The following is a 13,027-nucleotide window of genomic DNA, read 5'->3' on the forward strand; positions in this document are numbered from 1 at the left end:
CCGGTCCTGGAGGCTCCATTTTCCTGTTCGAGGAGGGCCTGCTCAGCACTTGAGAATCTGGCCAGGTCTCCGTGAGCGTGTGAGGACTCTTCAGGAGCGTTTCTCCTCTTAGCCCACAGATCTAAAGGAAAGAAAAGGGGAAAATTATTATATAATGAAATAGATCGAGCTGTTCTGTACCAGCCTACTACCGGCCCTGCAGAAAAGGCAGGGACAACCCCTTTTACAAGAAGGCAAGAGGCTGGAATTACGCCTGCCAAATTTATTGCTACAAAAACAAATAGAACAAGACACGAACCAAGAAACAGGAGCTTTTCAAGCGGTTGCCTTCAGCAAACCAGCCCTCCCACGCATTCCCCTTTTATACAGTTCAGGGCGTGGCTTCTCTCTGCCTCCTTCCGTGGAGCCCCATTGCCTTCCTCTGTTTACTCCTGATTGACTGCCTCCTGCGTCGGGCGTCCTTGAACAGGGCCAGCTGTGGGTCATCTTCATCCACGCTGTCAGGCTCACACAGCTGGGTCTCCATTGTGACCAGGTGGGAGGGGCCTGGCTGAGGGCTCTCATCAGCAAGATCTTCAACCCCCTCAGCAAGCTCTTCAACACCCCCTCCTCCTCCTCCTCCTCTGAGTCGTCCGACCCAACTGCCGAACCCACAGGCTGACCCTGAATCACAACACGAGCTCTGTGGCGACGAACCTATGGCATGGGTGCCACAGGTGGCACGCAGAACCCTCTCTGTGGGCACGCGCCCTGTCGCCCCAGTCCCAGGCCTTCAGCTGGGTTTTATAAAACCTTTTCGCTTTAGGCCTTTGCCGCCATGTGCAAAAAAAGCCCCCCCCCAGTTTCGATCAATCAATCAATGTCAACTTCTCGCAGGGAAAAAAAAAGATCTTTCAAAGTTGGAATTGATTGATTGAATTTTTTAGTCCCACCCGGTCTGCCGTTACCACCACAGCTACACCCACCCAATGGGCCACGCCCACCCGGCACCCGACAATACGTAAGTGGGTTTTGGGTTGCAGTTTGGGCACTCGGTCTCTCTAAAAGGTTCGCCATGACTGGATTAGCTATTAGAATATAACTTTGAATTATATTATAGATTTTGCAAGGATATGATAAAAGATATTATTTTAATATATGATGAATTATTAAGACGATAAATGGAATATATTTGTTGCAATGACAGAGCTAAAGAATTTTTTTTTGATGGGCTAAGGGGAATCTTTAAAAGATGCACACTGATTTTATACTTAACTTTTAGACTTTTAAGGGAAAGGAAAGTTACCTATTAGAACTGATCTATACTATTAAGATGTTAAACAGAATAAACTTGTATAAAATAAGAATGCATCGGAATGAATAATGTATGCATTTTGGACAGGATAGTTACTACTATATAATGAAATGGGGAAATGTGGGCTACCCGAAAATTAAGTTTTCTTTTATATATTATAGGCTACTTTGGAACATTTTATTGCAATTAGGTAAAACTCAAAAGCAGGACATGGATATGCGTAAGTGAAAATATTTTGAAAATTGTTCTAATTGACTGTGTTACAACTAGAAATGTATTAATTTGATTAATTTGATAATGTCATTATAAGGAATTGGAGAGGGAATTTGAGCTATCTACAAATGATTTTGTTATTTGCTATTGTTTACTTTTAACTACCCACGGTAACTTCAAACCGTCATTAAACAAATTGTTAATAATGATGATGATGATGATGAAGAAGTTGGAAGGGACCTTGGAGGTCATCTAGTCCAACCCCCTGTGGCTTCTGGAGGCATGCTGTTCCACTGGTTAACTGTTCTGTCAGGAAATTTCTCCTTAATTCCAGGTTGCTTCTCTCCTTGATTAGTTTCCAGCTGTTGTTTCTTGTCTTCTGGTGGTTTGGAGAATAGCTTGACTCCCTCTTCTTTGGGGCAGCCCCTGAGATACTGCAAGATTGCTATCATGTCACCCCTGTTCCTTCTCTTCATTAAACCAGACATCCCCAATTCCTGCAACCGTTTTTTGTATGTTTTATCCTCCAGACCTCTAATCGTCTTCGTTGCTCTTCTCTGCCCTCTTTCTAGAGTCCCGACATCGTTTTTTACATCGTGGTGACCAAAACCGGATGCAGTACTCCAAGTGTGGCCTCACCAAGGCCTTGTAAAATGGTATTAACACTTCACATCATCTCAATTCTCTCCCTCTGTAAGGCACTACGTGCATTGGAAACAATTTATTCCACTCTTTTTTGACAGCTATGGGACATTTCTTCCTGAACTGAAAAAGTTGATGTTTTTTTTAATTTTGATTTTGAAAGTGTAAAAAACAAAAAACAAAATCGGTCTTAGCAGGGCCTGTTTCTCCCTTCCGGTTCATGATTCTTTGAGCTGTGACTCTAAATTAAAAAGAGAAAACTCCAAAATCTAAGTGAGACAGAAATACAGCGCGAAGGGTCCTTTGCTACACAATTATACTACGAATATTTGAACGCTCTGACGCCCTTCAACTAACCGCCTAAAACCGCTCATTTGAAGGATGCAAAACAAGAAACACAGACTCATACCCATATGCCAAGACAGCCTTTTTCTACACGCAAATACTATTTAATTTCAAAGCACACACTATCATTTTCTTGCAGGACGCAAACCAGGCCAGACTGTGTTTTAAAATGTTTGCAAAGCAGCCCAAACAGTTTTAAATTCTGCTTTGCCAAGTTTTATGCTGAGGCAGACGTCCGTTCCGGTCAACTTTACAGACCAAAGCGATATCCAAGAGACAAACATATTTTCATTTCACCCTTGCCGAATCACAGCTGTTGTGTGTGCCTTCGACAAAGGGTGCAATTTATTAGAAAACGCTGCTTATTTGGGGAACGAGCGACTTATGACAGCTCACGGCCGTCGCGGCATCCCGGGGCTCATGTGATCAAAACTCGGAGGCTCGGCAACTGGCATGGACTTGCGACTGTCGCATTGACCCAGAGTCAGGGTGATCAACTTACATTAGTTTAGTGACCGTTCAAAGTGACAGCGGCACTGGGAAAAAGTGGCTTATGACCGTTTCCCACACTTAGCGACCGTTGCGGCGTCCCCCGGGGTCACGCAATCAAAGTTTTGCAACCAGAGTCAATGGGGAAACCGGCTTGACTTAACAACCGTGGCAGCTGCAGCGATTCACTTAACAACCGTGGCAAAAAAGGTCGTAAAAATGGGGCGGAAATCCCTTTAGCGGCTGTCTTGCTTAGCGACGGGAAATTTCGAAAAATTTCTCAAGACGCCCCCAGGAGCTGCTGAGAAACGTTCCACGGAGGAATTGTTGAGTCTGTCATCTGCGCCTCTATAACACGTCTATGTTTTGGCACAGCAACCGAACAAGACAGACACAGATTTCGACAGGTAGTTAGGACTGCGGGAAAAAAACAACCCATCGCAACCAGCCTGCCTTCCACTGAGGAGCGGTCTACTGCGCAAGCCAGAAAGAAGGCTGAGAAAACATCTACAGACCGCTCACATAATAATACTGATACATTTGGAAGGGACCTTGGAGGTCATCTAGTCCAACCCCCTGCTGAGACAGTAAACCCTGTAGCATTCCAGACAAATGGCCGTGCAGTCCCTTCTTAAAAACCTCCAGTGATGGAGCGCCCACAACTTCTGGAGGCAGGTTGTTCCACTGGTTAATTGTTCTCACTGTCAGGAAGTTCCTCCTTAGTTCCAGGTTGCTTCTCTCCTTGATTAGTTTCCATCCGTTGTTTCCTGTTTTGCCTTTTGCTACTTTGGGAAATAGTTTGACCCCTTCATTGTTGTGGGAGACCCTCAAATGTTGGAAGGCTGCTATTGCGTCACTCTTGGTCCTTCTCTTCATTAAAGTAGACGTATCCAATTCCAGCAACCGTTCCTTGCATGTTTGAGCCTCCAGTCCCCTGATCCTCTTCTCTGCCCTCTTTCTAGAGTCCCGACATCTTTTTTACACCGTGGTGACCAAAACTGGATGCAGTATTCCAAGTGCGGCCTTACCGAGGCCTTGTAAAGTGGTATTAACACTTTCTTCAACAGAATGATCTTCATTCTATTTCTGGACACAAACTGTTTTAGCTCCTACACCTCAGGATGCTGCTATAGGCCATCGCACGCCAAAACAATTAACACACAAAGTTAAGGTGTTTTTTTCCCCTCCCGTGCCATCACTCTGCTGAACACCTAATTCCCACAACACTGTCAAATTACTTACTAACGCTGTACCGTATTTCCCTGAAAGTAAACCCCAGCCCTAGCTTGATTTTTGGGGGTGGGCCTAATATTTTTATTTTATTTTATTTTAATTCCATTTATATCCCGCCCTTCTCCGAAGACTCAGGGCGGCTTACAAACTTAGCAGTAGCCTTCATTCTATGTATATGCCTGCTTATTAGGGCTTTCACACACGCCCCAAGTGGCATTATTACAAAGTCAGCTTATTGCCCCCAACAATCTGGGTCCTCATTTTACCTACCTGGGAAGGATGGAAGGCTGAGTCAACCTTGAGCCTGGTGGGACTCGAACCTGCACTAATTGCAGGCAACTGGTGTTACTGAAGGAGGCATTAGCCCACTGCTCCACCAAGGCTCTAATATATATATATTATATATATATTAATGGGATTTATATCCCGCCCTATCTCCTATATCCCTACCCGCAAACTAAGCCCTTATATCTATATCAGGGGTCTTGAAACTTGGCCCTTTTATGACTTGTGGACTTCCAACTCCCAGAATTCCTCAGCCAGGCAATTCTGGGAGTTGGAAGTCTGCATGTCTTACCGTTGCCAAGTTTGGACACCCCAGGGGTCTTCAAACCTGGCCCTTTTATGACTTGTGGACTTCAACTCCCAGAATTCCTCCGTCAGCGTGCCTGGCTGAGGAATTCTGGGAGTTGAAGTCCACAAGTCATAAAAGGGCCAAGTTTGAAGACCCTTGTAACGGAAGGATTATTTTATGCCCACTACCAAAGGGAACTGTGGGCATAAAATTGGATAGTATTACACTAGTCACTGCGGTCTTCTCAAGAGCCACCCAGAAGACAATGGATGGTGGACAACTTACCAACACTCTGGCTGCTAAGTTGAGAAGCCAGATGAGTGGGCTTCTTCTCCAGATGGTCTCCTTCTGGATCTGGCCCCTTGGAGAAAGGTCTCTGGATGTCAAGACCATCCATGGTGAGACAAGGAGCATTTAAGTCTGCAAAAGGTCTGGTGAGTTTTTCACTGAAATACCTCTGGATTTCGTCCAGCTCGTTCAGGTTTTTCCTGGAAGACAGATCAGGTGCACGGTAAACCTCCAGGACACTAGATCCTCGACTCACAACCATCTGTTCAGTGACCGTTCAAAGTTACAACAGCACTGGAAATAGGGACTTATGATCATTTTTCTCTTTTAACAACCGCTGCAGCATTCCCCACGGTCAGGCGATCAAAATCCAGAGGCTTGGCAACTGGCATGTACTTATGACGGTTGCAATGTCCCCTTTGGAAACCTTCTTACAAAACTAAAGCAATGGAAAAGCCGGATTCACTTTACAACCAGGTTACTAACTTAACAACTTCCGTGATTCACTTGAAAAAAGTGGCGAGAAGGGTCATAAAATGGGGCAAAACTCACTTAACAACTGTCTTGCTTAGCAACGTAAGTCTGTGGTTCGACTGTGATCTGGCTTCCCTGGTTGCTTGTCAGGAGCTGAGTCAGTCTCCAAGTCTGACTATGTGATCATGGGAATGCTGCAATGGCCGCTAAGTGTGAAAAACAGTCATTAAGTCCCATTTTTCAGCGCCGTTAACTTCGAACAGTCGCTAAATGAATGGCCCTAAATCAGGGGGTCTTCAAACTCGGCCCTTTTATGACTTGTGGACTTCAATTCCCAGAATTCCTCAACCAGGCACGTTGGCTGCGGAATTCTGGGAGTTGAAGTCCACACCTCTTAAAATGGCCGAGGTTGATTAACACCAGTTTAGCTCTTTCTGAGTTAGCATTATTTTCCCCTCACATTATGTCAGGGGTCTTCAAACTCGGCCCTTTGATGACTTGTGGACTTCAACTCCCAGAATTCCTCAACCAGGCCCGTTGGCTGAGGAATTCTGGGAGTTGAAGTCCACACCTCTTAAAATGGCCGAGGTTGATTAACACCAGTTTAGCTCTTTCTGAGTTAGCATTATTTTCCCCTCACATTATGTCAGGGGTCTTCAAACTCGGCCCTTTGATGACTTGTGGACTTCAACTCCCAGAATTCCTCAACCAGGCCCGTTGGCTGAGGAATTCTGGGAGTTGAAGTCCACACCTCTTAAAATGGCCGAGGTTGATTAACACCAGTTTAGCTCTTTCTGAGTTAGCATTATTTTCCCCTCACATTATGTCAGGGGTCTTCAAACTCGGCCCTTTGATGACTTGTGGACTTCAACTCCCAGAATTCCTCAACCAGGCCCGTTGGCTGAGGAATTCTGGGAGTTGAAGTCCACACCTCTTAAAATGGCCGAGGTTGATTAACACCAGTTTAGCTCTTTCTGAGCATTATTTTCCCCTCACATTATGTCAGGGGTCTTCAAACTCGGCCCTTTGATGACTTGTGGACTTCAACTCCCAGAATTCCTCAACCAGGCCCGTTGGCTGAGGAATTCTGGGAGTTGAAGTCCACACCTCTTAAAATGGCCGAGGTTGATTAACACCAGTTTAGCTCTTTCTGAGTTAGCATTATTTTCCCCTCACATTATGTCAGGGGTCTTCAAACTCGGCCCTTTGATGACTTGTGGACTTCAACTCCCAGAATTCCTCAACCAGGCCCGTTGGCTGAGGAATTCTGGGAGTTGAAGTCCACACCTCTTAAAATGGCCGAGGTTGATTAACACCAGTTTAGCTCTTTCTGAGCATTATTTTCCCCTCACATTATGTCAGGGGTCTTCAAACTCGGCCCTTTGATGACTTGTGGACTTCAACTCCCAGAATTCCTCAACCAGGCACGTTGGCTGAGGAATTCTGGGAGTTGAAGTCCACACCTCTTAAAATGGCCGAGGTTGATTAACACCAGTTTAGCTCTTTCTGAGTTATCATTATTTTCCCTTCACATTATGTCAGGGGTCTTCAAACTCGGCCCTTTGATGACTTGTGGACTTCAACTCCCAGAATTCCTCAACCAGGCCCGTTGGCTGAGGAATTCTGGGAGTTGAAGTCCACACCTCTTAAAATGGCCGAGGTTGATTAACACCAGTTTAGCTCTTTCTGAGTTAGCATTATTTTCCCCTCACATTATGTCAGGGGTCTTCAAACTCGGCCCTTTGATGACTTGTGGACTTCAACTCCCAGAATTCCTCAACCAGGCACGTTGGCTACGGAATTCTGGGAGTTGAAGTCCACACCTCTTAAAATGGCCGAGGTTGATTAACACCAGTTTAGCTCTTTCTGAGTTAGCATTATTTTCCCCTCACATTATGTCAGGGGTCTTCAAACTCGGCCCTTTGATGACTTGTGGACTTCAACTCCCAGAATTCTGGGAGTTGAAGTCCACCAGTCATAAAAGGGCCCAGTTTGAAGGCCCCTGCTTTCTGGTGACTTCACTCCTGAGTCCCTGGTCTGGCTACTGTGACATTTACGCCTAGCCTTGCTTAATCTTTTCACCTCAGAGCTCTGAAGACAGATGTCTGCGAGGGACCGGAGGGTGAATCGAGCCTTCCAAGGTGGTCCGTGTTTTCTTCCGCTTGCTGTAACGACGTGTGGAACCATCGGACATTCTGCACGTGCTCTTTGTAACGGGATCCAGTCCTGCTAAGGAAGAGACAACATCAGCTAAGCCTGGAGTGGCATCAACATTTGCTATTTGCCCCCAAGGAAAGGTCAAACACATTATCTATCTATCTATCTGAAATGGTATAGGGTTTCCTGCCTTAGAAGGGGGTTGGACTAGATGACCTCCAAGGTCCCTTCCAACTTCTTCTTCTTCTTCTTCTTCTTCTTCTTCTATTTGCCCCCAAGGAAAGGTCAAACACATTATCTATCTATCTATCTGAAATGGTATAGGGTTTCCTGCCTTAGAAGGGGGTTGGACTAGATGACCTCCAAGGTCCCTTCCAACTTCTTCTTCTTCTTCTTCTTCTTCTTCTTCTTCTTCTTCTTCTTCTTCTTCTTCTTCTTCTTCTTATTATTATTATTATTATTATTATTATTATTATTATTATTATTAGCTATCATCCATCCATCCATCCATTTTCTATTCCTGCCTGCCTTGGTGGAGCAGTGGGCTAATGCCTCCTTAAGTAACACCAGCTGCCTGCAATTATTGCAGGTTCGCATCCCATCAAGCTCAAGGTTGACTCAGCCTTCCATCCTTCCCAGGTAGGTAAAATGAGGACCCAGATTGTTGGGGGCAATAAGCTGACTTTGTAATAATGCCGCTTGGCGGGGGCCGAAAGCCCTAATAAGCAAACATATACATAGAATGAAGGTTATTGCTAAGCACATTGGTTTGTGCTTAAATTGTAAGCCGCGCTGAGTCTTCGGAGTCTTTTATTTTAATCCTATAAATAGGATTAAAATAAAAAAAAATAAAAAAATATTTATCTCTTTATCCACCAATCTACTATCTATCTCTCTATCTATCCATTATCTATCTATCCATCCATCCATCATCTTCTATTCCTGCCTGCCTGTCTGCCTATCTTTCTCTCTATATATCTATCCACCTATCTATCTCTCTTCACTGCAGACGGGGACTGTAGCCAAGAAATTAAAAGACGCTCCTCGGGAGGAAAGCCATGGCAAATCTAGACAGCACACTAAAAAGCCGAGACATCACCCTGCCAACAAAAGTGCGTATAGTCAAGGCTGTGGTCTTCCCAGTTGCAATGTATGGCAGTGAAAGTTGGACCATAAGAAAGGCTGAGCGCCAAAGAATGGAGGCCTTTGAACTCTGGTGCTGGAGAAGACTCCTGCGAGTCCCTTGGACTGCAAGGCAATCAAACCGGTCGGTCCTAGAGGAGATCCACCCTGACTGCTCTTTAGAAGGCCAGATCCTGAAGGTGAAACTCAAATCCTTTGGCCACCTAAGGAGAAGGAAGGACTCACTGGAGAAGAGCCTCATGCTGGGAAAGATGGAGGGCAAGAGAAGAAGGGGACGACAGAGAAGGAGGTGGCTGGATGGAGTCCCTAAAGCAGCAGGCGTGAGCTTCAATGGACTCCAGAAGATGGTAGAGGACAGGAAGGCCTGGAGGAACGTTGTTCATGGGGTCGCGATGGGTCGGACACGACTTCGCAGCTAACAACAAAATCTATCTCTGTATTATCTATCCTTTAACTATTTAGCTATTCATCAATCCATCTATCATCTTGCCTGCCTTCTGTCTGTCTGTCTGTCTGTCTATCTCCATCCATCCACCCATCCATCCATCCATCCATCCATCCATCCATCCATCCATCCATCCATATATCCAACTCATCTTGCTGTCACATGATGCAAGAGGAGGAGGTAAAATCTGAAATTTTAGCCCGGCTGAATTTGTGGGAAGGCATCATCAGATACACAAGGCCAGGTACCCCGGCTGATGCATGCCTACGACGGAGTAAGCCCAACACCATGCCATGCTTTTGCAGCCCCGCGACCATTTTACTTATTCGGAACAACCATCGACCTCTTGTTTCGTCTCACCTGGCACGACCGGAAGCTTCTGGGCTCTTCTTCCACGGAGGAGCTGAGAGTCTGGCCGTGCCTCTTGTGGAGAAGGAGGAGAACGGAGGAACCGAGTCTTTTGCCTGCGAAGCAAAAGGCCTTAAGGTGGGCATCTCCACCACGTTCCAGAGCAGGGCTCCCCACCTGTTCCGTGACCGGTTCGGAACTGGCCCGTCCAGCTGGAGGTGAGCGGCAGGTGAGCGAGCAAAAACCTACCATAAAACATCCTTCCTGGCTCCAGTCTGTGGAAAAACCGGTCTTCCACGAAACGGGTCCCCGGTGCCCCAAAAGTTGGGAACTGGCCCAATTCCACGATCGGGCCACTGGCTTGTTAGGATCTGGCAAAAGCTTGCCAGAAGCACAGGTAGTCCTCCACTTACAACCGCAACTGAGCCCCACATTTCCCTTGGTAAGTGAGACGTTTGTTCAGGTTGACCCGTTTTACGTCCTTCCTTGCCACGGTTGTTAAGTGAATCACTGCAGTTGACAAGCTAATAACCCGGTCGTTAAACGAATCCGGCTCCCCCATTGGCTTTGCTGGTCAGGAGGCTGCAGAAGGGGATCACGTGACCCCCGGGGACACTGCAGCCGTCGTAAGTATGAGTCAGCTGCCCAAAGCGGCTGAATTTTTGATCACGTGACCCACGGGGGTGCTGTGAAAAAAACGGGGCCTCAGTCACATTTTTTTCGCTACCGTTGTACCGTTGAACGGTCGCAAAACGAACGGTTGTAAGTTGAGGATTACCTGTAGTCAATCAAGCAACAGGAAAGAGAGAAATTGAGACTAAATAAATCAACAAAAAAACAATGAAACAAACGATAAATAAAATAAACAAACGAAAAAACTCCAAAGAACAAATCAATAAACAAAACAATAAAACAGTGAATAAAAATGAATAAAACAATAAACTAATAAAACCATAGACAAATAAAACAATAAATTGATAAATCAGTAAATTGATAAACAGTAAACAAATAAAACAATACAATAAAACAAAGAAAGAAAAATAAATAAATAAAACAAATTAATAAAACCATAGACAATACATAAAACAATAAATTGATAAGAGTAAATAAATAAAACAAACAAGAAATAAAACAAAAAACAAACATGAATAAATAAAACAACAAATAAAACAATAAACAAAACAACAAATTAATAAAATGATAGCTAATGAAACAATAAATTGATAAAATAAATTGATAAAACAGTAAATAAAACAATAAAATAAAAAACAAAAAACATGAATAAATAAAACAACAAATTAATAAAACAATAAAGCAATAAACTGATAAAAGAATAATAAAACGATAAATCAAAACGTCTGCAGGCCATTTGGTCACACAAAAGAGGTGTGTGTGTGTGTGTGCGTGCGCGGTGCTTTTACCTGGCAACTTCTGGCCTGCCTCTCTTCTTTCAGGCGAGCGATATTTTCCAGGGGGCAGACGGCGACTTTCACCTGCCCCCGGCACTGCCCGCCGAGGTCGGTGACGTTGTACCAGCCGCAGATGTGCTGGAAGCCGCAGAGCAGCGGCGAGAGGTCCACGGAGGCAAACCCCATCACTCGCTCCACCTCTGCGGGGGGGGGGAAACAGCCCGTCAAAGCGCGCCAGCCATCTCAGCGGCGCCAGCGAACATTTGCACCTCGCGGCAAGAAATCTCGGTGTGTACCCCCAATTCCAACCGTCTAGGAAAGCCAAGGGGACGAGGGCGATGGAGAGAAAAGGCGATCGACTGGGTAGAAAAGGATCTGATTCAGCTTTGAAGGCTTCCAGTTTAATCGGCCTTCTTCCAAATGGACATTAGGCCGCCGTCCGGAGCTGCAGGCCCGCTTAGCACGAAGGAGGAGAAGCGGTCGGCTAGGAAGCCCGCCGTAGAGGTGGTCGAGCATGCCCACGCCCAGCAAGCCAAAGGCCACCCAAGTGGGGAAAGCCGGATCCCCGTCGGCGCCATGGCCCCCCAGTCCCAGCTAGGATTTCATGCCTCCGCCCCATCTCTGCTGGGCTTGGGCGGCCATGACGCCGATGGGGATCTGGCTTTCCCCGCTCGGGGTGGCCTTTTGCCTGCTGGCCCTGGGCGTGCTCGACCACCTCTACGGTGGGCTTCCTGGCTCACCACTTCACCTCCTCCGTGCTGGGCGGGCCTGCGGCTCTGGACGGCGACCTAATGGACCTGCGTGAGTGGCTGGTGGCCGCAGTAGGTACCGAGGTGCGTGAGGGGAATGCGCTCCACCCGTGGGCCAAGGGCAAGACCCTCGAGGGGGCTGAGGAGATGACCAGTGGCAGAGTAGGCATGTCCGGCCGTCCACATCACATGCTCTCCCGACTCCACGTGTTGCCGGTGCCGCCGCAACGCTGCTGCCGGAGGGCTGGCCCGGTATTCGCAGCGGGCTACATAGCACCTGCTGCCAGATGCTGTCGGCCCCTGTGCGCTCACCGACTCCTGCTCTGATACCTGGGGGGGGTCAACAGGCTGGGGCGGGTGGGGGGGGTCCCTTGCCATCTGCGAGGCATCCCCAGGGGGGTCAATGCCGCTTGCTCGCTCACTTCCTGCCCCGTTGCTTCCCAACGCCACACGCTCGCTACTCTGGCGAACTCTGCTGGGGTGATGGCACGCGTGCCCACAGAGAGGGCTCTGAGTGCCGCCTCTGGCATGCGTGCCATAGGTTCACCACCACTGGCACAGGGCCTCCTGCCTGAGCAGGGGGTTGGACTAGAGGACCTCCAAGGTCCCTTCCAGTTCTTCTCTTCTCTTCCATTCTCTCTGTAATTCTGTTCTGTTCTGTTCTATTCTATTCTATTATTCTATTCTATTCTATTCTATTCTATATTTCTACTCTGTATTTCTATATTATTCTAGTCTGCAATTCTATTCTATATTTTTATTTTATATTTCTATTCTGCATTTCTATTCTATTCTATTCTGTAATTCTATTCTATATTTCTATTTTATATTTCTATTCTATTCTATTCTGTAATTCTATTCTATATTTTTATTTTATAATTCTATTCTATTCTATTCTATTCTATTCTATTCTGTTCTAGCTTCTGACTGATCATTAGTACTAGCAGCAGTACATTTCTTTCGGTATCCATTTACTGAAATAAACTGTAATACGTGTCAACCACAAATGAATACGTGAACAATACGCAAACAACAATGAATATCACAGCACAGGGTGGATAGGCAGATAGCTCGCCATCCATCTTTTTTTTAAAAAAAAAAAGATTGCTAAACTACAGTTAAGGAAGGAGTTCTGACGGGAGAAAGGGGTTACCTGCTTTATGCCAGACTTTAAAGACCAGAGTTTTCTGGGGATCCAACAGAAGCTCCTTGGAGAGTCTGCAA

At 46.1% G+C, this 13,027-nt stretch overlaps 1 protein-coding gene across 1 annotated transcript in view; it reads right to left on the reverse strand.

Moving 5' to 3' along the window:
• Positions 1-4: 4 nt before the first annotated feature.
• LOC310650531 (C2 domain-containing protein 3-like) overlaps positions 5-13,027 on the reverse strand; it is a gene marked incomplete at both ends in the record, with an annotated part of 33,185 nt that continues 20,162 nt past the window's right edge. The window contains 6 exons of the mRNA XM_083380095.1: positions 5-121; positions 5,076-5,278; positions 7,635-7,778; positions 9,658-9,761; positions 11,067-11,254; positions 12,957-13,021. Of these exons, the coding sequence (XP_083236221.1) occupies positions 5-121; positions 5,076-5,278; positions 7,635-7,778; positions 9,658-9,761; positions 11,067-11,254; positions 12,957-13,021 (821 nt within the window). The remainder of the gene's footprint in view (positions 122-5,075; positions 5,279-7,634; positions 7,779-9,657; positions 9,762-11,066; positions 11,255-12,956; positions 13,022-13,027) is intronic.

This window comes from Vipera ursinii (assembly GCF_947247035.1).
Source record: "Vipera ursinii genome assembly, contig: scaffold_253, whole genome shotgun sequence".
In the NCBI taxonomy this organism is placed as follows: Eukaryota; Metazoa; Chordata; class Lepidosauria; order Squamata; family Viperidae; genus Vipera; species Vipera ursinii.